Below are 25,271 nucleotides of genomic sequence, written 5' to 3'. Positions count from 1 at the left end.
TTCTATTTTATATTGACAGGATCCTTTGGTGGAATTGAAAGCTTATCGACAACTGGCCCTGCTAAGTTCTGCTTTTGCATTTGGTTGGAGCAAGTGGAATGTAGTATGTACTTCAAAAAAAGTTATAGTTAAGGTATAGTATGTAAAATCTGTAACCATGCTTTGTCCTCCAAAAGTAAGTACTCCAAAGTTAAATGAATGTAGGCCATGGTTTCTCCTCTTGAAAAGGTGAAAAAAATTAACATTCAAAATAGTTTTAAAACTTCACTTTTATTTTGTCAAAAATATAAAACCAAACTATATAAAGGTTATGCCTTCATTGTCCATTATGGTATCAAACACTCTTGACTTCAGGCTAGCATCCTTTAGCTCTTTACATCAACAGGAGAACAAATGGAAGCTTTTTATGTGAATCAAACTTTTTCCTCAGAGATGGTTAGGCTTCCTAGTTAACTTTCTGACACATTTACTAGTGCCTGATAAGAAAGAGATCACATTCTTAAAGCTGACTGATTGTTTTAGTATAAGCGAGCCACCATATGTACTAGTGTATTGTGTGTTTCTCCCACTTGAAATAAGCTCTTTGAGGATGGGATTTTATTGTTGCAATTGTTAATATGTTTTTGCCCTTCGTTGTTATATCCCCAGCACCTAGAATGTTCCCTGGCACATGGTAGCTACTAAATAAACCTCTGTTGAGTGAGTTAATACATTTTAATAAGCTCCATAAAAACATGGTTTAAGAAATGGAACACTAAGAATGTTTCTTTTACATTAGCAATTTTGGGAACCAAATTCAAATTATACTCTGCCAAAATACCCAATAGAAGAACTATTAACGAATTTCTCTAATTTTCTTTTTCATTAGCTGAGTGAATACCTTACTGAAGAACCTATTCAGAATCCTAATTGGACGCTTTTAATGTTTAGTGGTAACAGAGCACAAAGGCTCAAGATCAACGAAAACAGTGAGACATTCTCTGAAGCCCTTAAAGAAGAAACTGAGTTTCATTCTACTTTATATCACATGGTTAAGGATTTTGCTTCCAAAGAAGCCATGGAGAAAATCAAGAGCTCCAACTGCCAGTTTATTGACTCTGTGTGTTATATGCTACTCTCCACTAGATTACTCAGCTATTCTTAATCCCCACTGATAAATTTTATGCAATATGAAGAATCAAGCAACTTGGAGCAAAATCAGGTATTTCTTCAATAAAATGTAATGAGTGACTATATTTCAGGACATTATTAAAATCTAATAAGCATTTTATTCTCAAATTTTATTTTTTAAAAAGTAGGGTTTTTTTCCCTATGGATATTTAGCCTACTGAAACTTTCACTTTTCACTCTATGAAGATTTGAGTGGTTCTTTATTTCAATACATTTTAACAAACAATATATAATATCTCCTCCTCAAAAAGCTCATTAAAAGATCATAGGCAGGCTTCCTCACCATTGTATTTTAGAGAGGAAATCACAGAAAGAGGGAGTATAAAATATCTTACGGTCCTTCTGAGACCCTCTGGTTCTAAGCTATAATTTCCCAACTAAAAATGACTTAATTTACGAAGTTCAGATACTGAAACTTTAAAAATCAAGACACACACACACAGTAAGATATGCTGTAGTCACACTGGTGGTGGTCCATTGTGTTGGAGTCTGGTAAATGGCCACAAGATTTGTTCTAGAGACATCCAGGAGTCCCCATCTGGTGTGGGAGCAGCATCCACAGACTTTTGGAAAAATCGTCCTGTGAGGAAGCTCATCAAAGCTGCAAACAGTACGATGAATGCAACAGAAAGCCAGAGTGCCTTATTTGCTTTTGTGATGGAAGTCGTGAGATTTGTTGCCCAGGAAGCTATTGTGTCATAACTATAAGGAAAATACAAATTCAGAATTTGTTAATAGCAATATTAAAGAATATTGCCAGCAATACCAATCAAGTCATCAATCTGCCCTACATACCACAAACATTGGCTTGTGATAAGCTATGTAATGATGTGCTCTCTTGGTTTGGGCCACAATTTGCACCCCCCCCCCCAATAATTTTTAGAATTAGAGAAATGATTTAGACTTAAATGCAATGGTGATGATCTGAAAATTGGGTGACTCAGGTATTATATTTGAGTATTTATCTCATTGTTTCAATCAGGTAAGGCAACTTAAATCCCTACAGTAGAAACAAAAATTATTTACTGGGTAGAGTATGATGTGTGTGTGTGTGTGTGTGTGTGTGTGTGTGTATCACTTATTTCTCACCATAACCTGGATTTTTGCTCTATTGAAATATTTAAACTATTTTTAGAAACACCCACAAGAAAAACTTATAAGTCTTAGCATTTTACACATGCTACTACTATCATCCCTATCTTCTAGATGAAGAAATTGATGCTCAAAAGTGGATGAACTATGCCATCTGGCTCTAGAACCTAACACTGTGACCTGTCACAGGTTCAGGGATAACTCCTGTAGACCATGTGAAGTTTGTTTTTTATCTTAAACTTAACATTGCCTCATCTTTTCCATTCCATAAAAATGGTATCATTAGCAAGCAGACAACTTACATTGAAGAGCCATCCCATTTTGATGGATTATTTCTCTTTTCAGAAAGACTTGGCTTTCTTGTCCTTTCTACTATTTCTTCTCCAGGGAGTTCTGAGTCATCTTTAGTTCTGTAAATAAGTATTATTTTTAAATATTTGAAACTATGGATAATATACTATTTATAAAATATTGCTAAATTTTATTGTATTACTAAAGAGGCTCACAACTATTTGTTTTGCTTTAGAAAGATTTGCTATATATCTAATTCTAAAATTCAAATCACTCATCTTTTACTTATGGAAATTTAATTTTAAAAACTTGCTATATAGAAAAATGTTTGTTGTAGGAAGTTGAGATACTAGCCAAAGGATAAATAAAAAGGAAAAATTTACAAAGAACATGTAGAAGTTAGTCAGTTATCACCACTCCATAATTAACCAGAGTTATTAACCTGTGATTTCTCTGCTTGTGTATAGTTACTATGCTTTAAAAAACAAAGGTGAATATTTCTTGCTCTGTATTTTCTTATTAAACATATGGTAAAATTTTTTTCCTTCTACCACAAAATTATTAACAGTGGATTTTATGCTAAACTAGAGTAATATCAAAGTGTCATTTCTTTAAAAATCTTAATTTTAAAAGTATTTATAACAATACATTCAGTACAATGCTAGCTAAAATTAATATTTAATGAGCTGGGAAATAGAAATTGGAGCAAATATATTTTAAATAAAATCATCTTGTCTTTAACCCGAACAAAACTTGTTTCATTATCATGTTCATTGATGAGTTCCTAGTTGGATTTGAATTTTGAAATTCCAGGCTCATAATGCTGTCACTATTACCAAAGGCAGCTGTTTCTCAAAGTTGTTTTTTTTCTTTTCTTCTTGGACATCTAAAGGGAATGTGTTTGTCTGGTTTTAGGTTTTTTTTTTTTTTTTTTTTTTCTGGTTTTAGTTTTTAAGGGAAACATGGGTCCCTTGGCGGTATGTATGGTCGGTTGAATGACTGACTCTTGATTTTAGTTCAGGTCATGATCTTAGGGTCCTAGGATCTAGCCTGGTGGCCAGCTCCATGCTAAGTGGGTGTCTGCTTGTCCCTCTCCCTCTGCTCTTTCCCCAGCTTGCTTGCTATCTCTCTCTAAAATAAATAAAATCTAAAAAAATAAATAAATATAAACAAGTCCTTACAAAAATTCTTGTAAGATTCTCAAGATTTCAGTCTTTGGTTCACTAAGACTTCTCAATAGAAATCGTACCATACTAACAAAAAGCAAAAAATAGATTTTAATCTTTTGAAGAAAAATTGATTTATTTTTAACCCAGATCAGAAAAATCCATTATGTTAACTGAAAAGAGTTTCGACACATGCAGTGGGCTCCCAGGATTATTTTAAAAACAAAAACCTGAGAGTAGGCACTATGTCTCATTTATCTTTATACCCCTTAGGATTGAGTTTAGTACCTACCACATAGTAGGCAGGTAATGAACATGTATAAAATGAACATAAAATCGTTTCATTAAAATCTCTCTAGATGAGGAAACTGAGACCAAATAAAGTTAAACAATTTGTCCAATGTCATTCAAGGACTTAGAGGCCACATTTCTTCATGTCCCTCCTCCACTGCCCTCTACCTGTTGCTTATGAAGTATAGCAATATAGAGTTTTGTTTCCCCTACTGTTCATTTACATAAAGAGTAGATAGATGCATATACAATACACGTATATTACATATATACCTATGTAATTCATGTTTTGCTTTTTAATCTAAGTGGATGGACGTTTTTTCTGTGGCTCTTTACTGACCTTTCTCGTTGATGACCAGATACTTATAGAGGAAAAAAATAATATTCACAATTCTGGCACACTTCAGAGTCTTCTAACTTAAGACCTCAAACCCTGCAGTTCTGAGTGCTACAGGAGTGCATATGTTTTGCAAATAACATTTATATAATGCTTTACAGTGTATAAAAGTTTTAATTATCTTTTTGATAATATAGCATTGTCTCATTTCCATAGAGTAAAAGTGATCCCCACTATTTCCCAGCTCACATCAAGTTCACACACACACACACACACACCAAACTTCACCTACTTTAGTTCACATTTTTCTTCTTCAGCATCTGCCCAGGAATAGGTGCTAATAAATCGGTGTAATGAGGGTCGGTGTTCACTCTGCTTTGACCCCAAAATACGCCTAAGTAAAGATGATTATAGCCACTTGTCAAATTAATACATCTGTAGCCATTATCTATTTTCTACTACCCAAATTAATACAAAAATTGTATGTTCTATTTTTTTGGCACATTCACATTATACTTCAAGGAAATTTCATGATTATATACCTATTTTATAATTATTGTACATACACTATGTGGAAATCAAAAGTTACTTTGTTACTTATTGCAAACATTTACTTCAGTAAGTTACAAAGCAGTAGGTTTCCTAAAGAGCAACCATAAAATTAAACTTACCAGCTGCTTGACCTCCTACTGAATCGGTCATTTTCCATCCCAGCCACCTTTAAATTTCAGATGTTAAAGAAATAATGAAATATGAATTTAGTGAAGTTTATGTTTTTGTTACATGAAAATTAATTTGCTTTTGACTAAGAAAGAACACTTAAGAATTTGCTCACCATTCCTGCATTTCCAATATTTCTGGGCAAAGAGGCAATGGTCACCCTTCGGAGAGAAGATGGCTATCCAAAGAGGCCAAAGGTACATTTAGAAAACTACTAGTATTTTATTATTGTATACAACACTAATATATACCCTTGTACATACATATCCCTGCATCTGACCACTGCTGAGCTAACCAGCAGACATATTTTGTTATGGCCATAGTGTCTTCCAGAAATATTGTACCAGTTTATATTCTACCTTCTCCAAAACCTGGATGAGGGCAGCCCCCGTGGCCCAGCGGTTTAGCACCACCTTCAGCCCGGGGTGTGATCCTGGAGACCAAGATCGAGTCCCATGTCAGGCTCCCTGCACGGAGCCTGCTTCTCCCTCTGCCTGTGTCTCTGCCTCTCTCTCTCTCTCTCTCTCTCTCTCTCTCTCTCTGTGTCTGTCATGAATAAATAAATAAAATAAAATAAAAAAACACTGGATGAGTATAATTTTTGCCAGTCAAATAAGGTTTCTTGTTTAGTTTTTCTGGTAACATTGAACACTTTTTTAATGCTGAATAATCACATATATATCTGCTCTGGAAACTATGATCTTTGCCCATATCAATTTTATTAATGATAATTCTGGAAGAAATTTTTTTTCATTGTTAATGCAGCCAAATATATCCTTCTTTTGCTGTCATTTCTTTTATGCTGAGCTTTTCTCAACTCAAGAGGAGATAAATGTGCACCTATTTTGTAGCTTTTGTTTTCATGGTTTCATTTTTTCCCATTTAACACATTTAAAGATGGATATGATATTTTGATAAACTGATGTGTTTGTTTATCAGCCATGAGATTTGCACAGGAAAATGTTGTATACTATTAGCTGACTCTTTTATTAAAAAAAGACTTTATCTATTTCTTTGGGAGAGAGAGAGCATGAATGGGGTAAGCCCCCAACCCCCAACCCAGTGAAGGGGGCTTGATTCCAGGACTCTGGGATCATGACCTGAGCTGAAGGCAGACACAAAGAGCTGAGCCACCCAGGGGCCCCTACTATATGATTCTTAAACACAACTTTAGGAAGTAAAGATATATTAAATGTAGGAAATTAGTTAAAGAAGCTTAAGATTAATCCTTTTATTAAACCAACGTTCCTAATTTAATTTCATAGGTTAGCTGAATATCAAGAATTTCAAATTGCAATCCGAGAAATTTGGCTTTTCACCATGGTTCTGCCCACTACATGATCATAACTAATCACTTAACTTCTGTGAAAGTGATTTTCCTCATCTATGAAAGACAGAGATTTGGATGGAATGATTTGAAAGTCTCTTGCTTAAAAATTCTGTGAAATCCTGATTTTCAAACTGGCAAAAACTGCTTGGTTGACTTTCAATATCCCATTTCCCTCCTTTTTATTTGGTAAAGAACTCCTTGATTTTTAGTTAAGCCGCAAAACTCTAGAATTAAAAATGGATTTTCTAGTCTCATTTTCAACCAAGAATGAAAAGGAAATGTTAATTGGGAATTCTAGGAATTATCATTAGATGGAGAGGGAACACTTGTTTTTACGTCTTCCTTTTTCTTAGAATGTGACTTGATGTAATGACCAGGACTTAGCCTTCAGCACTGAGGAAGCCACCTTAGGCCATGAAGTGGAAGCAAAGGGCTGAGGGTGACGAAGCAGTGAGAGAATACTGGGCCCTGTGGATTCTGTGAAGCCTCTCTACCATTTTTGTACTGCATATTTCCAACTCCAGTGTTACATGAGAGAGAAACTATCTGGCTTTCCTCTTGCCTTCAGAAAAACTTAAAAGATATACAAAGAAGTACAAAAGCATGCATATATAAACTTAAACACATACATGCATATCTACATAAACATATATGATTTACATTTAAAACTATTGTTTCAAATAGTATTTTAAAACCATCTCTTCTGTAACATTTGATAGACTGTTAAGTCCATTAGTAATTACCTTGGAGTTTAGAGAAGATGAACGCTTTTTAATTTGGCAGTCATCTGAAAGGAAAAACACATTTGCACATTTTAGGAATTACATAAGCAATTTCTTGCAATGGTCTCAATTCTTTTCAAAGAAAAGCAATAGTCAGAACATATTTAAGACCCTAGAGACTACTGAGCAGCAAAAATATCCAGTTATTATTGGTTGATTCATAACAATTACCATCTTAACTGATGAAATACAGTCCTCTACATCACTGTATATGTCCGCAATGCTTCCCCAGCACATAGGAGACACTAAATGAATATATGCTGAATAAATAAATCCAAAACTACACATCAGAAGGTTATTAAATATGATTACTTTTTCTAGAAAAGGGAACAGATCATTGAAATATTCTTTTCAGAAAAGTTAATATTATTTAAAATAAAACTATTACAGGATTTATATAAAGTTTATATTTTAAGGGATTTTTTTATGATCTCAGATGTCTTGTGCTCACTTCGGCAGCACATATAACTAAAATCAGATGTCTTCTTATTTTCTAATCCATCTGCCAGCTTACTAAGCCAGAGTCACTCCTCCTTCAAGAAATAGAAAATCATTGTTGATGAGAATGGCTCATTTAACTTAATTTACTATGCTTTATGTGTGGAGAAAGAGCCAATTCTAACATACCCTAAGTTGGAGAACATTAGAGTCAACTCAATAGGTTGGATGAATATAATCTCTCTCAGCAATCTAATGAATTTTTGGTGTCATTACCAAAGAATCCTTCTTGTCTCCCAATCTGTTTTCTAGCTAACATTTTCCTTTGGGCTATATAAATAACAGGAATGAGTTATTATTGTAACATAATCTTAACCTAAGGGTTTTATACTAAAGACGTAGTAAAAATTAGTAAGAGATAGAGTGAGAGAAGAGAATGTTAGGAAAACAACTGACACTATTCAACTTTTATTACCTTCATCTTCAAGAGGGTTAAAAGACCTTTCATTTTGCAGAAGAACTTGTTTCAGTTCTTCTAATTCAGCATGCTCTTTGGCATACATTCTCTTCAGGTTTTCTACATGCTGAATCATCACTTCAACTGCTTTACTAACCCGGCTTTCCTAGTAGGAAAGAAAGAGAATTAATTTACCCTGAAAATACTATTCTTCATATCCAGTTTAAAAATGATAATTAGACACGTGCATCTATCTTCACTTCATCCCCAAATCTCACCAAAATGACAATAAAGGTTTTTTTTTTTTTGAAAAAAAGAAGACACAGAAGAGAACAGAAGAAGATATAACAAAAGTTTGAAAGCTTGCTAAGTAGAAGAACTAGCAGAACTAGTGGTGAATGACAAAGACCTGAAAAAGCTGAACCCTTAAAAAAAAAAAAGTAAGAAAGCCTACAAGCAACCTGGACTGCACCACAGAAAGCCATGCAGGCTCAGGAATTAGTGGTGCCTCTAGAATTAAATGTGAAAGGAAAAAAAAAAAAAGAATTAAATGTGAAGGTAAATATATGAACAGAAGAAATGGTAAAAAAAAAAAAAAAAATCTGCATAAAAAGTGATTAGATCCACAGATGATCTCCCTTACTCAAACCAGCTGAGCAACTTCCCTTCATCACTTTGCTGAAAGACCACCAACGTTGGATATCTAGAGAGAGAGAGAAACAGAGAGCCTGTGGATTGGGCAGTAAGAGATCATTGATAGTGAATGGATTGTAGAGAAAAGAATAGATTTAAGCAAAAGTCTGTATACATAATTGAATGCTGAGATACATAGCTTGATTTCTCCTTCCAGCTTGCAAACACTGATAGCCAGGCTTATCCTCGCAAACGAGGTAGTTGGAAGATTTCCTCTGAGGAATCTAACATAGCAAGATAAAAGTCAAAACTACTGACATTAAGAGTATCCCAGTGAAACATCCCAGTTTGTGTGAAGTTCAGAGCCAACAAGAACCTTCTCCACCCACCATACAGCTCCCATTCAGCTATATAGTGGATCATCACTAGTCAGAGGAAAGTTTCGACCATGAAAGAGGAAAATCAACACAGAAAAAGGGCAAGCTGGAAGAGGTCAACTACAGGAAAGCTTCAAGGAAACTAGTAATATCCTCAGAGAGTTAAGAATAAATGTTGCATCCATGAAATAAGAACAAGATAAAAAGCTACATGCTGAGAATAAAGAGTCTAGGAATTAAAAATATGACAAACATAAATCAATAAAAAAGTTTCAAGGTAATGTTGAGAAAATCTCCCTGAAACTAGAGCAAAAAAACCTCAAAGGTAGAAAATAGATGAAAAAGAATCTGTTCAGGAGATCCAAAAGGCAAAGAACAGGAACTCGAAGCATAGAAAAATTCCACAAAATGTGGAAAAGGAAATAATTAAAAAATGATCTCTAAGAATTCAAGAACATAACTTGCCAACTTATATCCATTCAGAGCTTACCACAGTGAATGAAAATAAATCCACACCAAGAGAGGACAGTAGGGATAAGAGGATGTCTTAAAATATGGAAAGTAAGAAAAGGTATAAACGAAAGCTCATGGGTCAGAATGGCATCAAACTTTGACAGCAACACCAGAAGGTTAGAAGGAAATGAAAAAAGTGAAAGAAAGATTCTAAAGAAAATAATCTCTAAACTAGCATCTTTCACCTAGCTAGACTATCTATATTAAGCATAAAAATAAAAACATTTTTAGTTCTATAACATCTCAAAAAGTTTCTCAGGATTTAAAAAAAATTATAGTTGACATACACTTTATTAGTTTCAAGTGTACAATACAATGATTTGACAATTCTATACATTATGCTATGCTCACCATCATAATAAATGTAGTTACCATCTGTCACTATACAACATTATTATAATATTATTGGCTGCATTCCTATGCTGTACTTTTCATCCCTCGACTACAGGACATTTTAAAACTGGAAATTTTTATCCTTTTATATATTCTTGACTCCTTTTTTGTAGATTATTTGACTATATATACATGTGGGTTTATTTTTGGGTTTTCTGTCCTATTCCATTGATGTATGTGTCTATCTTTGTGCCAGTACCATGCTCTTTTAATTACTACAGCTTTGTAGTATATCTTGAAATCTGGGAGTATGATATCTCCAACTTTGTTCTTCTTTCTCAAGATTGCTTTGTCCATTCAGGGTCTTTTGTGGCTCCATATTAATCTCAGGATAATTTATTCTAGCTCTGTGAAAAATGCTGGTGGTATTTTAAGAGAAATTGCATTAATTCTGTAGATTGTTTTGGGGAGTGTGGATATTTTATTTTATTTTATTTTATTTATTTTTTTGAGTGTGGATATTTTAATACCAATTCTTTCAGTCCATGAATATGGACTGTCTTTCTATTAGTGTCATCTTCAATTTCTTTCAACAGTGTTTTGTAGTCTTTAGACTTACAGGTCTATCACCTCCTTGGTTAAATTTATTCCTAGGTTTTTTATTACTTTTGGTAATTTTGGTGTAATTATAAATGGGATTGTTTTCTCAATTTCTCTTTCTGCTACTTCATTGGTAGTGTATAGAAACACAAGCAATTTCTGTATCTTGATTATGTATACTACAGCTTTACTGAATTCATTTTTTAGTTCCAAAATTTTTTTTTGGTGGAGTCTTTACTTTAGGGTTTTCTATATATAGTATCATGTCATCTGCAAATAGTGACACTTCTTCCTCATTACCAACCTGGATGCCTTTTAGGTCTTTTTCTTGTCTGATTGGTGTGGCTAGAACTTCCAGTTCTATGTTGAATAAAAATAGTGACAGTAGAGATCCTCATTCCTGATCTTAAAGGAAAATCTTTTAGCTTTTCACCATACTCAGTGTTAGCTTTTTCATTAATGGCCTTTATTATGTTGAGGTATATCTAAATCCACTTTGCTGAGAGTTTCTAATCATGACTGGATATTGAATTTTGTCAGATGTTTTTCCTGCCGCTGAAATGATCATGTGGTTTTTAACCTTCATTTTGTTAATGTGATATATCATGTTGAATGATTTGCAAATATTGAACCATTCTTGCACACCTGGAGAAAATCCCACTTGATCGTGAGGAATGATCCTTTTAATATACTATGGGATTTGGTTTGTTAATATTTTGTTGAGGATTTCTGCAGTTATAGTCATCAGAGATATTGGTCTATAGATTTCCTTTTGTGCAGTGTCTTTGGTTTTGGTATCAGGGTAATGCTGGCCTCATAGAATGAATTTGGAAACTTTTCTTCTTCTATTTTTTTGAATAGTTTGAGGAAAATAGGTACTACTTCTTCTTTAAATATCTGGTAAGAATTTACCTGTGGAGCCATCTACTCCTAAACTTTCAAGCTTTTATTTAAATTTTAGTTCAACATATAGTGTAATATTTTACACTATATGTTATAGTTTCAGTAGAATTTAGTGACTCATCACTTATACACAACACCCAGTGCTTATCACAAGTGCCCTCTTTAATACTCATCACTCATTTACTCTGTCCTCCACCCCTGCCCCTCCAGCAACCCTCAGTTTGTTCTCTATAGTTAAGAGTCTCCTTTATGGTTTGCTGTCCTCTTTTTTTTTTCTTTCCCCTGTGTTTATCTGTTCTGTCTCTTTAATTCCATATATGAGTGAAATTATATGGTATTTGTCTTTTTCTGACTTATTTTGCTTAGCATAATAACACTCTAGCTCCATCCACTCCATTGTAAATGGCAAGATTTGATTTTTTTGCTGGCTGAGTAATATTCTATTGTGTATGTATACCACATCTTCTTTACCCATTCATCAGTCCATGGACACTTAGGCTTTTCCACAATTTGGCTATTGTTGATAATGCTCCTATAAACATCAAGTTACACATATCACCTTGAATCTGTATTTTTGTATCTTTTGGGTAAATACCTAGTAGTGCAGTTGCTGGGGCATAGAGTAGTTCTGTTTTTAACTTTTTGAGGAAACTCCACACTGTTTTCCAGAGTGACTGCATCAGTTTGCATTACCACCAACACTATAAAAGGTTCCCCTTTCTCCACATCCTCACCTACATTTGTTGTTTCCTGTGTTATTAATTTTAGCCATTTTGAGAGGTGTGAGGTGGTATCTCATTGTAGTTTTGATTTTTATTTCCCTGATGATGAGTGATGTTGAGCATCTTTTGTCTGTTAACCATCTGGATGTCTTCTTTGGAAAAATGCCTATTTATGTCTTCTGTCCATTTCTCACCTGGATTATTTGTTTTGAGGGTATTGAGTTTGATAAGTTCTTTATAAATTTTGGATACTAACCCTTCATCAGATATGTCATTTGCAAATATATTTTCCCATTCAAAAGGTTACCTTTTACATTTGTTGTTTCCTTTGCTGATTCAATTTCATTACTTCGCTGATTAATTTCATTACATCTTTCTGTTCAGATTTTCTAGGTCTTCCTGATTCAGTTTTGGAAGATTGCATGTTTTGAAGAATTTATCTATTTCTCCTATGTGGTCCAATTTGTTGGTATATAATATTTTATATAGTCTCTTATCCTTTGTATTCTTGTGATGTCAGTTGTTATTTCTTCTGTTCCTGGATTTTGAGCCTCTTTGTTTTCCTTAATGAGTCTGGCTGAAACTTATCAATTCTCCTTATCTTTTAAAGAAACATCTCTTGGTCTTATTGATTTTTTTTTTTTGGTCTCTATTTCATTTATTTCTGTTTTGATCTTTATTGTTTCCTCCCTGCTACTAACCTTGGACTTTGTTCTTTTCCTAGTTCCTTTAGGTATAAGATTAGATTGAGATTTTTCTTGGTTCTTGAGGTAGGCCTGTATAAACTCTAAAATTCCTTCTTAGACCTGCTTTTTCTACATCCCAAAGATTTTACACCATTATATATTCATTTTTACATGTCTTTATAAAGTCCTCTTTGACTTCTTTGTTGGCCTGTTGATTGGTTAGTAGCATGTTGGTTAGCCTTCAAGTGTATTTTTTTTTTAAGATTTACTTATTTATTCATGAGAAACACAGGAGGAGAGGCAGAGACATAGGCAGAGGGAGAAGCAGAGCCTGATGTGGGACTCGATCCCAGAACTCCAGGATCATGCCCTGAGCCAAAGGCAGACACTCCACCACTGAGCATGTCGCTGTTTGTATCTTTTCAAGTTTTTTTCTGTAATTGATTTTTGGTTTCACACTGTTGTGATCAGAAAACATGCTTGATACAATTTCAATCTTATTAAATTTATTGAGATTTGTTTTTTGGCCTAACGTGATCTAATGTGGAGAATGATCCATGTGCACTTGAAAAGAATGTGCATTCTTCCAGTTTTGGATGGAATGTTCTAATATATGTCTGTTAAGTCCATCTGTCTAATGTCTCATTCAAAGCCATGGTTTCCTTATTGATTTTCTGACTGGATGATCTATCTGTTGATGTAAGTGAGGTATTAAAGTGCCTTACTATTATTATATTATTGTCAATTTCTCCCTTTATGTCTGTTAATATTTGCTTTATGTATTTAGGTGCTTCTATGTTGGGTACATAGATATTTACAATTTCATATCCTCTTGTTGGATTGATCGCATTATCATTATGTAATGCCTTTCTTTGTCTCTTGTTACAGTCTCTATTTAAAAGTCTGTTTTGTCTGAAAAAAAGTCTGATTTAATAATATTGTTATTCCAGCTTTTTTCATTTCCATTTTCATGAAATATTCCTTTCCATCTCTTCACTTTCAGGCTGTACATGTCTTTAGCTCTGAAATGAGTCTTTTGTAGGTGACATGTAGATGGGTATTATTTTTTTATTCAGTCAGTCATCCCATGTCTTTTGCTAAGCATTTAGACCATTTGCATTTAAAGCAATTATTGCTACATATGTACTTATTGCCATTTTGTTAACTGTTTTCTGGTTGTTTGGTAGTTCTCTCTTCCTTTCTTCTCTTGCTCTCTTCCCTTGTGATTGATGACTTTCCTTAGTGTTATGCTTGGATTCCTTTCTCTTTATTTTTTGTGTATCTATTATAGGTTTTTGGTTTGTGGTTACCATGAAATTTGTATATAACATCCTAAGTACTATGTTAAGTACTATGTTAAGAAGTACTTAACTTGTTAAGTCTATGTTAAGTTGATGGTCATTTAAGTTTAAACACATTCTGAACTAACTACATGTTTACTCCTATGTTTCATGAACAGAACAGAGATCAGTATGGCTGGAATGCAATAATTCAGGAAGATAATAATAAGAAATAAATTTCAAAAGGTGAGAGGGCAGGAAAATTATGTAGATCTTTTTAAGCCATCATAAGGACTTTGGGTTTTATTCTGAAAAAAAGTGAGGAGCTACTGGAGGACTTTGAACCCAAAAGAAACATGATCTGCCTTAAATTTTAGAAGGATTATTCTGGTTGTTTTATGGAGAACGGACTATGTTGCAGAGAGTACAGGGTTTGAATGGAAACAAGGCAACCATTTAGGAAGATAATTGTATTAATCCACAAAAGTAGAATGGTAGTTTAGATCAGGTGATAGCAGTGGAGAGGAAAATAAGCAGCTGAATTCTCATGGTGGAGTAAACAGGATTTATTCTGATGGTAGAGTAATTATGATCTTCTGTAGGATTAGAAGTGAATTGTGAGAGAAAATTTTTGAGAATTATTCCTAATGATTTCTAATCTGATCAACTTTGATTAAGATAATATTATGTGTGGAAAAGGTTTTGGAGATACTTTAAGCAGTTCATTTTTGTATGTATTGTTTGAGTTTGTCAAACATCCAAGTGAAATGCTGCATCCATAGTAGTATATTCTAGTTTGAAACTCAAGGCGAAGGTTTAGGATAAGCATGTGAATTTGGGAGTCATCAGCTGACAACACTGGGTGATATGGGATTGAAGGAAGATGGACATCACATGTACAAGGGTGGTGCCGTACAGCCCATGGGTATTATGAAGCTAGGGAGAACAGTGGGACCCATACAGGAGCCTGGACAGGCATGACCCATGATGTTGAGAAAAAAAAAAACAGGAGAATGTGGTATTTGGATGTCAAGTGAGGACAGTATTTCCAGGACGAGGAAGAGCTCAACCATGATTAATATAGCAGATCAACTAAGGAAAATGAGTATGTTAAGGCCAATTAGAGTAGATTTCAGAGTGAATGGGAGGAGAGAAATTGGAGACAGTGAGTATAATTATGCTGAGGAAATTTGCTATAAATGGGAGCAGAGAAAAAGGGTGGTAGAAGAGAAAGGGTCAAAGATGATTTTGCTTGTGTTTATGTTATTTTTCCAATCTCAAAAACAACATATTTGTGTACTCATGGGAATGGTTCAATGTAATGGGGAAAATTGAAGATGGAGGAAAGTAAGGAGAATATGAGCCCAAGATTCTGAGTAAATTAGGAGGAATGGGTTCTGGCATATAGGTGAGATGGTTAGCCTTAGATAGGATTAGAGACAACTTATAATTTGTACAAGGAAGAAGGAAAAAGCATGAGGGTTCAGATGTTACTAGGTTTGGAATTTGTGGCAGTTCCCCTCTGAATGACTCAATGTTCTCACTGAGGCAGGAAGCAGTCATTTGACAGAGAAGATGGGAAAGGACATGATGATGATTTGAAGAGAAAGGAGAATGTATGAAACTGATGTGTGGAAAAGATTATTTGGATGATTGTCACTGCCTAATGCAATTATGAGAGGTTTTTTTTTTTTTTTTACATTTTTATTTACAGATTCCATTTTCTCTATATTAAACACATACTGTCCTATACAACACAGAAATCGTTTTTAAAACTTTTTCTTAGTAATCCATAGAAAAAAAGAAATGTAATCCATAATCTCAGGGAAAATAAATCTTTTTAGTAATTTCAGTTAGCTAAAGAAATGGAAACAGATTACCTGATTAATGGCTCCCAGCATCTCAGCCCTACTGGCCACTCGTGCAGTGCACTGACTAAGGAATGTTATACTCTTCTCCAGCTTCTTAACAATTTCCTGGGCATGGTTGTCATCTTCACAAAGTGGTGTTAAAGACTGTACAGAAAGCAAAGTATTAAAATATATCCAACACAAGTATTCAGCAAGTGATTCTAACAATGACTATGTTGTTAATGAAGATTACATCTCATTTATCTTTGTATAAAGTGAAAAGGATCAGCAAAGACCGATAATGAATAATGATATTGAAATATGAATTTCTTTGTTGGCTATTAAGCAGACCTATGCAGATGTTCACAAAACCTTTTATATCTAGTATCAATCTCTTCCTTCCTTCCTGAATTTGCCATTTCCTCTTGAACGTTTACATCACTTTCCACAATTAACAGATTGGGATATACTTAATTGGTAATGATAAAGAAATTATGCTTATGAATGAGTCAAATGTATTATATGAGGAGCATGGTTTGAACTTTTAATTAAAGTACTGAAAACATACTAGATTTAGATATGGCTCTGACTACTCACTCTTCCATTGATGGCAAAGCATTATTGAGCTAGCTAGATGGGTATGTCTTCACTGCCTTTGAATATTTCTTTTAAATTGGTGCCCTTGATCCAAGATGATGGCTGTCCTAATGGAGAACCATCCATCTCACTAGGGTGGAGACAGAATTAAGGGGACAGCAGTTTCAGAAGCAAACAAGCCACTGCTTATTAGCTATGTGACCATGAGCAATTTTCTAAGACTTGCCCAAATCTAAAATACTATAAATTTTGTATATTATTTTAAAAAGGAAAAGTAGGGGCACCTGTGTGGCACAGTCAGTTAAATGTCCGACTCTTGGTTTTAGCTCAGATCATGATCTCACAGTCATGAGATTGAGCCCCATGTTGGGCTCCACACTCAGAGCAGAGTCTACTTAAGACTGTTTCTCCCTCTTCCTCTGTCCTCCCCTCCCCCGTCCCCATGGTTTCTCTTTCTCTCAAATAAATAACTACATCTTTTTTAAAAAAGGAAAAGTTGTGTAAATAAAATTATAAAGCATCATTGACTCTATGTTGAATTCTAAATCTAAAAATACTAAGTCATTTCTGATTTGTTCTTCCCTCATCTGCCAGATGGAGACAATTACAGGAATTCCTTTCCCGGAATACTGGACATGAATGATAGTAGATGCAAATTATTTGTCACACTCTAGATGCTCAATAAATGTCAGCCACTTCTGAAACAGACAGATATATATGAGTTGCAGCTGAAGAGTTGCTAACCAACTAGAATGATCACTGTCAGACACACAGTTTCCTATTGGAGTTAAGTAACCATATTCAGTTGGGAAAGGAAGAAAATATGTTAATTGTTAGCCAAATAAAATATGGTTTATCAAAACTGGATCATGAAGAAATAGAAATTTTGAATAGGCCAGTAACTAGTAAGGAGAGGAAAGCAGATATCAAAAATTTCTCTACAAAGAAAAGTCCAAAACCATATGGAACCATATGAATGGTTCACCTGGAGAATTCTACCAAACATCTGAAGAAGAATTAAAACCAATCTTTCTAAAATAACAAGTGTTGGCAAGGTTGTGGAGAAAAAGGAAACTTTGTGCACTATTAGTGATGCAGCCACTGTGCAAAATGGTGTGGAGGTTACTCAAATAATTAAAAATAGAACTACCTTACAGTCTAATAATTGCACTACTGGGTATTTACCCTAAAAATACAAAAACACTAATTCAAAGGGATATATGCACCCTTATGTTTATTGTAGCATTATTTACAGTAGCCAAACTATGGAGGCAGCCCAAGTGTCCAATGATTGATAAATGGATAAAGAAGATGTGGTATAAAGAATATTATTTGGCCATAAAAAGGATGAAATCTTGCCAGTTAAACAACATCAATAGAACTAGAAAGTGTAAGCAAAATACGCCATTCAGATAAGACAAATATCAAATGATTTCACACATACGTGATATTTAAGAAACAAAACAGATGAACATGTGAAAAGGGAAAAAAAGAGAAAAGGAAAGACATGGAGGCAAATCATAAGGCTATTTATTTTAAGATTTAATTTATTCATGAGAGACACACAGAGAGAGGCAGAGACGTAGGTAGAGGGAGAAGCAGGCTCCACGCGGGGAGCCCGATGTGGGACTCAATCCTGCGACCCCAGATCATGCCCTGAGTCAAAGGCTCAACCGCTGAGCCACCCAAGCATCCCAAATCATAAGAATCTTTTTTTTTTTTTTTTTTAAAGACTCTTAATGATAGAGAACAAACTGAGGGTTTTGGAGATAGGTGGGGGGATGGGCTAAATGAGTAACGGGTATTAAAGAGGGCACTTGCTATAAAAGCACTAAGTGTAATATATCACTTAGTAATAAATCACAAAATTCTACTCCTGAAACCAACATTATACCATATGTTAAGTAACTAGAATTTAAATGAAAATTTGGAAGAAAAAAAATTTTCTGGGTAAATAAATGAACAACAATAAAAAACAATTCCACTTATAGTACAATCAAAAAGAATAAAATACTCAGGAATAATCCTAACAAAGGAACTGAAAGACTTGTATTCTAAAATCTATAAACAGTGCTGAAGGAAATTAAAGACATAAAAGGAAAGAAAGGCACCCTGTGTTCATGGATTAGAAGACTTGATTTTCTTAAGATGTCCATTCTACTCAAATCTATCTACAGATTCAATGCAATCCCTATCAAAATCCCAGTGGCATTTTTTGTTTCATAAATAGAAAAATTCATCCTGAAATTCACAATAGGGTTTCAAAGGACCCCAAATAGCTAAAACAATTTGAAAAAGAACGAAGTTGGAGAACTGACACTTCTTGATTTCAAAACTTATTACAAAGCTGTAATACAGCCTTGAGATAATGATATGGTTGGTGTTGAGATGACTTGGATGATATACATAACTCAGTTCTTAACTGAGTTATGTATATATATAAACTATATAAACTTTATAGTTTTGGTGGGTGGGTACAGAGATCTACTCATCTTGCAGCCAACCAAGACAAGCCTTATATGTAAATTCCTTTGCTTATTAAATCTGCCATCTACCAACCTGAAGTGACCTGCCTCTTTCTTCAGTTTCTCCCTGCCTTCTGAGAATGAGGGCCAATTTCAGATTACATCTGGGAAACTCCCGAGGATCTTGCAAACCAACAATATCCATATCCATATCCATGTCCATATCTAATATCCATATACAAAAAAGTGAAAGTGGACTCTTATCTTACACTACATTCAAAAATCAACTCAAACTGGATTAAAGATCTAAGTGTAAGATCCAAACTATGTAATTTCAGAAGAAAACATAGGAGGAAATATTCATGACATTAGATTTGGCAATAATTTCTTGGATATGACACCAAAAGCACAGGCAACAAAACCAAAAATAGACAAATACCACTATATCAAGCTTAAACACTTTTGTGAATCAAAGAACATAATCAACAAAATGGAAAGGCAACTTATGGAATAACAGAAAAGATAAAGTAAATATCTTATTACAAAATTGGCAAAAGGCTTGAATAAACATTTTTTCAGAGATGATATACAGAGGTGGTATACATGATGATAAACATGAAAAGATGCTCAACAATACAAATCATCAGAGAAATGCAAAGCAAACCACAATGAGATACTACCTTATACCCATTAGTATTGCTAATATCAAAAAAGCAGGAAAAAATGTACATATTGGACAAGATGTGGAGAAATTGGCACCCTGGTGCACTGTTAGTAGGATTGTAAAATGGTACAATTGCCACACAAAACAATGTGACAGTTCTTCAGAAACTTAAAAAAACTTTCTAAAAGAATTAAAGGCAGGGTCTCAAAGAGATACACACTCATGTTCATAGCAGCAATCACTCACAATAGCCAAGGGATTGAAGCAATCCAAACATCCACTGATAAATAAATGGATAAATGAAATGCAGGATATATTACAATGAAATATTTTATTCAGCTTTAAAACAGAATCCTGCCACATGCTACAACATGGATGAAGCTTGAAAATATTATGCTAAGTGAAATGAGCCAGTTATAAGAAGACAAACACTGTATGATTTTATTTATATGAGGTATCAGAAGTAGTCAAATTCATAGAAATAGAAAGTAAACTGGTTAGCAGGAGCTGAGAGGTGGGGAACAGGGGAGTTGTTTAATGGGCATGGAGCTTCAGAATGCAAGATGGAAAAGTTCTGGAGATCTGTTTTACAACAATGTGAACATACTTAACACTAGTGAACTAACTTACACTTAAGATGGTTAATATGGTAACTTTGATGTTACATGTTTTTTATTACAATAAAAATGAACATGGTTTCTCAGTTTTTATTTTCTTTATCCAAAAATAACCCTCTTAATTTTCCAGCCAATCTCTATATTTACGGTGATTTCACAAAATGGAAAAATCATAGTTGTTACTTATGTACCTAGAGAGGGCTTGGCTTGCCCATCATCTGACAAGACTAAAATCAACCATTCTCTTTTTTCAGTTAATTAAACGGAACTAGAATTTGATTCTTTTCTTTGAAACTTAGAATTAGATATTATCTCCAATTGCTCAGTTTCCTGCATGATGACTCTTCTGCCTGAAACCTATGCAAACGTCTAGAGGGAAGGCAGGTGACTCACAATGACTTTAAAAGGCATTTGTTTTATTAGTAAATCTTTTAGTTTAACCTGATCCTGAATTTTTGTTTCCTATTAATTTACATTTGAGTCAGGCAGGGCTTGGTACCTGGTGTTGGTTTAGTCATAATAGTAAACTTGTATCTAACTTTGAAAACATTATTAACAGTATGATCTTCAAATGTGTAGTTCCCAAATGTTAAGATTCTCACCTCTAACAGCTTTAAACAGTTAGTTATTTCTTTTTTCAGATTTTCTTCGGCCAAGTCTCGTGATCTTTCTTCAAGCCTCACTCTTTTCTCCAAGGTGAACCAGTCACACTTAAATCCCAAAGATAATCTGAGAAATTCGGCCTGTTGTCAAAATAATGTGAGGGTGAAGGGAAAAAATTGGACATAGTGAAATATTTCAGTTTAATACCAGATTATATAAACAGCTGAGCTGTTTCTTTTTCCTCCCAGCAACATAATGCTAGCATACATTGGCTTTACCTGCACTTAATCACTGCCAAGCCAGCCAGACACCAAACGCATGACAGCTTATGTAAAAGTATGAAGTGATTATAGACAAGGGAATCAGAAAAACTTTTTTTTTTAACTTAAAGGGAAAAAACTCACCTCCACCTCCTTCTCATTAGCAGAAGTGCTGTAGGATAAGACAAAAAATTTATTCAAACACAATTCAGTAGAAAAGCAAAAGCTGTGAGCATGCCATGTGAAGAACAACTTACTTGTCACTTTGTCTAAAGTTAACTGATTTCACAGTGGTTACAGGAACAGAGGAAACAGCAGTGTCTATTAAAAGGTAATAACATAGTAGTAGGTTACAAAGGTTCCCAGCTGAAGGCACATTCAATCAAATCTCTACTACACAAAGGCATTTTACTGAAGAATATCTGAAATAATAGCCAGTTAATAATGCATTTGCTTCAATATAAGATGATGTTATGCTATGCTATTGGGACCACAATGTCATTAAAATCATTGGCTCCTGGCAACAGCATTAAGGAGGGCACACGATGTGATATGAGCACTGTGTGTTATACTATATGTTGGTAAAATGAATTTAAATGAAAAAAAATCATTGGCTCACACATCAGTATGTGAATAGTCTGAAGCCTGAAGATATCTCAGACTCCAGGAACAGTCCAATTATTCTCTTTGCATTTGAATGTTTATTTGACTTGATTCCATGGTTAAATGCATACCTTCCTAGTACCCTAATCCTTCAGATCAATGGTTAAGAGCAACAGCGGCAGCAGACATTGTAGTAGTGGTAGTAGTAGTAAGAGGAGGAGGAGTATAGTATAATAATAATAATAATAATAACAACAACAACAGCAACAATAAGCATTGTATCAACCACTTGTCACAAGTTTACTATATGCCAGCCCCAAAACAGGGCTCTTTACACATATTAATGATACTCTTCGTGGTAACTTCATAAACAAGACAATATATTAGTTTATTAAGAGTGTTAGATTTGAAAAAAACCTGGTTTAAGTCTCATCTTTGATCCTTATAGCTTTGTGACCTGGAACAAGTCAAAACGTCATCAAACCATCTACAAAATAAGGATGATACTATTCTTCTATAGTAGCTTTTAGAGAACTTTTAGAGAACATTTTTCTAACTGCTTTTTGCCTAATTTATTCAATCCTCAGAGCAAACCTGTGGTAGGTACTGTACAGGCTAGGAAATTGAGCTGCAACTTACCTATCCCACATAGATATTTGGGTGAACTAAATGAAACTATATATTTAAGGAATTTAGTCTAGAACTTAGCATATGACATATTCTTGTAAAGGTTCATTTTTTGACTCATCATTTCCATTTTGCAGATGAAGTTGACACTCAGGTTTAATAACCTTCTGAAGTCATAGCTAGTCAGAGAGTAACCCAATAGTCTGTGTGACCTCAAGGCCTCAACTCTATCCATTATTCCATCCTAATGGAGGTGAAATTGGGAGGGAAGCATATTAGCACATATTCTTTAAATACTGTCTTATTTACTTTGGGATGGGATAATAGAAAAGATCTCAAAGCAGAGCTTAGAATTGACTACCAATATTGGCATGGTTCTTTGATCACAATAGTGTAGTAGTTATTACAAGTCTTTTGGGGCTTAATAGTTAATGCAAGATAAATGTGGCTTTTCATAAATGACACAAATTGAATCAAGAAATCAATTTTATTGGCTGGATTTTACCTAGAGATGAAAAATTATAGACACCATATTTTTACTCAGAAAGATTTCACCCATAAAAATATTAGCAGGAATAAATTTTGCATGGGGGTTGGGAGAGAACATTCCTTACCTCCTGCAGCACATTCTTTTCTATGCTCATCTATTGTTCCTGGTTCCTCTTTGGCTTCCTAAAATCATAAAGAGATTTTTTTTTTTTTGCTGTAAATAGAATGGAAATCCTTCATAACCAATCATTTCCCAACTTCCTGTCCTCTCCTAAACCTACTCTATCAAAAACATTGTGGTATTCAAAGATCTAAGCTAGGGGTTAAGAAGAAAACAGGACTGGCTCTAAGGGGGTTTCTAATCTAGTTGAGGTACAAAAGACAGAAGCACATGAACAGCTGCAAATGTGACACAGGTTACCATGAGGCAAACTAGCATTGATTGCCAAATAAATGAGATGTGAATAAGTAAGTGCTCTACAAAGGGAGGGGAGAGACATCATGGCTAGAGAAGCATAAGAAGTCTCTACAGACAAGAAACATGCTGGCGCTTCATAAAATGGTAGGATTAGATGGATAAAGAAGTAGGCATCATCTAGGACTATCACACATAGCCTTCTAGATGGACTCTTGGAGAACTTGTAGCAAAAACTGCAGCTAGGACTGTATTATGTTAGGCTTTTACTCCATATAAATACATTTAAAGGTCACTGACCATATATCCTACAGATACATCGATACTTTGAGAAAGACCATACGAGGGTTGTATTATACTACCTGGGGAAAGCTAATGAGAAAGCTATAGGTATAAAATCATTTTTATGGTGATAATTATTCAACATTCTTAGAAGCTTTCCATGAAAAAAAGTCTAAGACAAAATTCCTTGATAGAGCCAGTGATAACATGTCATGTAACTTTTAGAAAATTGAAGCTAAGATTTTGATAAAAAATAACAAATGCAATAATAGAGGTAAAGCATTGGATCATTCTTATCAACACCCAAATATTCTTAAGTTTTCTGAATCCTCCCTCAACACCCTGACCTCTTCCAGATACACCATCTTCTTCCAATCCTATCCTTTATGATCATGCTTCTTCTGGGAAGAATTGTCCATGGGTTGCTATTTCCAGTTTTTTAGCTCTTATCTATCCCTATAGGCAACACTCCAAGAAAACCTCCCTCCCCAGTTATCAGGGAACTCTCTATCACCAAATTCGATGGAAAATATTCACTCTTTATCTTACTTGACTTCACTGTAGCATCTAAAATAATCTATAATCCTCTCCTCCTTGAAGATTTTTCTTTCCTTGATTTTCATTTCCTGATGTCCTCCTATTGCTACAGTAGCTCCTTCTGAATTTCCTCTACCATTGCCTTCTTTTGTCAGATGATGGAATCATCTAGAGTCCATTATTGTTAGTACTCTCTTCCTGCCTGCCAGAGTCCTTTGCACACACGTACTTGTTTTTATTCGCTGGTAACTCAAAAATGTGTGTCTGCTCCTAAAAGTCCTAGGAATGAGTTTATGAATATAGGTATATAGCTATCTATATAATCTTTCAGAATACTGGGGTCTCACATCAAACTGAAATTTGACTTAAACTAATCTTATTTTACCCACCCCCCCCCCAAATTCTACTCTTCTTACTTCCTCCCTATTCTCGTGATATTCTATTCAGTCTGTAGGATAAGCCATAAGCCTAAGTATTTATATTTTCCCATGCATCCCCAGGCCCTACCCTGGTAATTGGTCACCATGTACTATAAATTCTGTCCCTTAAATCTCTCCCAAGTTACTCTTTTCTTCTCCATCCACACTAAATTCCTACTATCTTCATCTTTTGTCCAAATTGTTACAATAGCATCATAACCAGTACTCCATCTGCATTTCTCTATTTTCTAATCCATTATTTTAAAGTTTATTTCTATCTTTTTTTATGATGAGAAGAAATTCTTTTTCTCAGAAGACTACCATGAAAGATTAGAGGACTCAAATATTTCTCTATTTTTTTTAGAAGGGGTAACCACTTCTGGCATGCTAGATAGTCAACATTATACTCTATATATACTTTACACTATAAAGGATGATCCCAAATCACATACCCAATCATTCACTCCCTTCAGACTATAATATTATAACATTTTTATCTACCCTATTGCCACAAATGTATCTATGCCACAACCATCTATTAACTTGAGTTAGCTTTCATGAGTCTCTGTTTCTTCAAACCATATGGGTCTAATTAAAGCAATGTTTATATACTGAGGGGAAAACAACAATACACACACACACACACACACACACACACACACCTCTATACATATAATAGAAAGAGATATTAATACAGAAATAAGACCCTTGAAGAAACTTGT

General features: G+C 34.4%; 2 protein-coding genes across 3 annotated transcripts in view; one reads left to right on the top strand and one right to left on the bottom strand.

The window, feature by feature from the left end:
• Positions 1-1,151, top strand: part of DNAI7 (dynein axonemal intermediate chain 7) — a 48,047-nt gene extending 46,896 nt beyond the window's left edge. For both annotated transcript variants that reach the window (XM_041736736.1, XM_041736735.1), the window contains 2 exons: positions 20-133; positions 869-1,151. In XM_041736736.1, the coding sequence (XP_041592670.1) occupies positions 20-133; positions 869-1,144 (390 nt within the window). In that variant the 3' untranslated portion in view covers positions 1,145-1,151. The remainder of the gene's footprint in view (positions 1-19; positions 134-868) is intronic.
• Positions 1,152-1,504: 353 nt separating this feature from the next.
• The window catches only part of LOC121480284 (inositol 1,4,5-triphosphate receptor associated 2-like), a 120,783-nt gene continuing 97,016 nt past the window's right edge, over positions 1,505-25,271 (bottom strand). The window contains 12 exon segments of the mRNA XM_041736733.1: positions 1,505-1,872; positions 2,565-2,672; positions 4,640-4,741; positions 5,019-5,065; positions 5,183-5,245; positions 7,141-7,184; positions 8,093-8,240; positions 16,002-16,136; positions 20,917-21,057; positions 21,322-21,349; positions 21,435-21,498; positions 23,022-23,079. Of these exon segments, the coding sequence (XP_041592667.1) occupies positions 1,629-1,872; positions 2,565-2,672; positions 4,640-4,741; positions 5,019-5,065; positions 5,183-5,245; positions 7,141-7,184; positions 8,093-8,240; positions 16,002-16,136; positions 20,917-21,057; positions 21,322-21,349; positions 21,435-21,498; positions 23,022-23,079 (1,182 nt within the window). The 3' untranslated portion in view covers positions 1,505-1,628.

This window comes from Vulpes lagopus, chromosome 21 (genome assembly GCF_018345385.1).
Source record: "Vulpes lagopus strain Blue_001 chromosome 21, ASM1834538v1, whole genome shotgun sequence".
Lineage (NCBI taxonomy): Eukaryota > Metazoa > Chordata > Mammalia > Carnivora > Canidae > Vulpes > Vulpes lagopus.
Note: the sequence above shows the minus strand (reverse complement) of the source record. Positions and strands in the feature narration are given on the sequence as shown.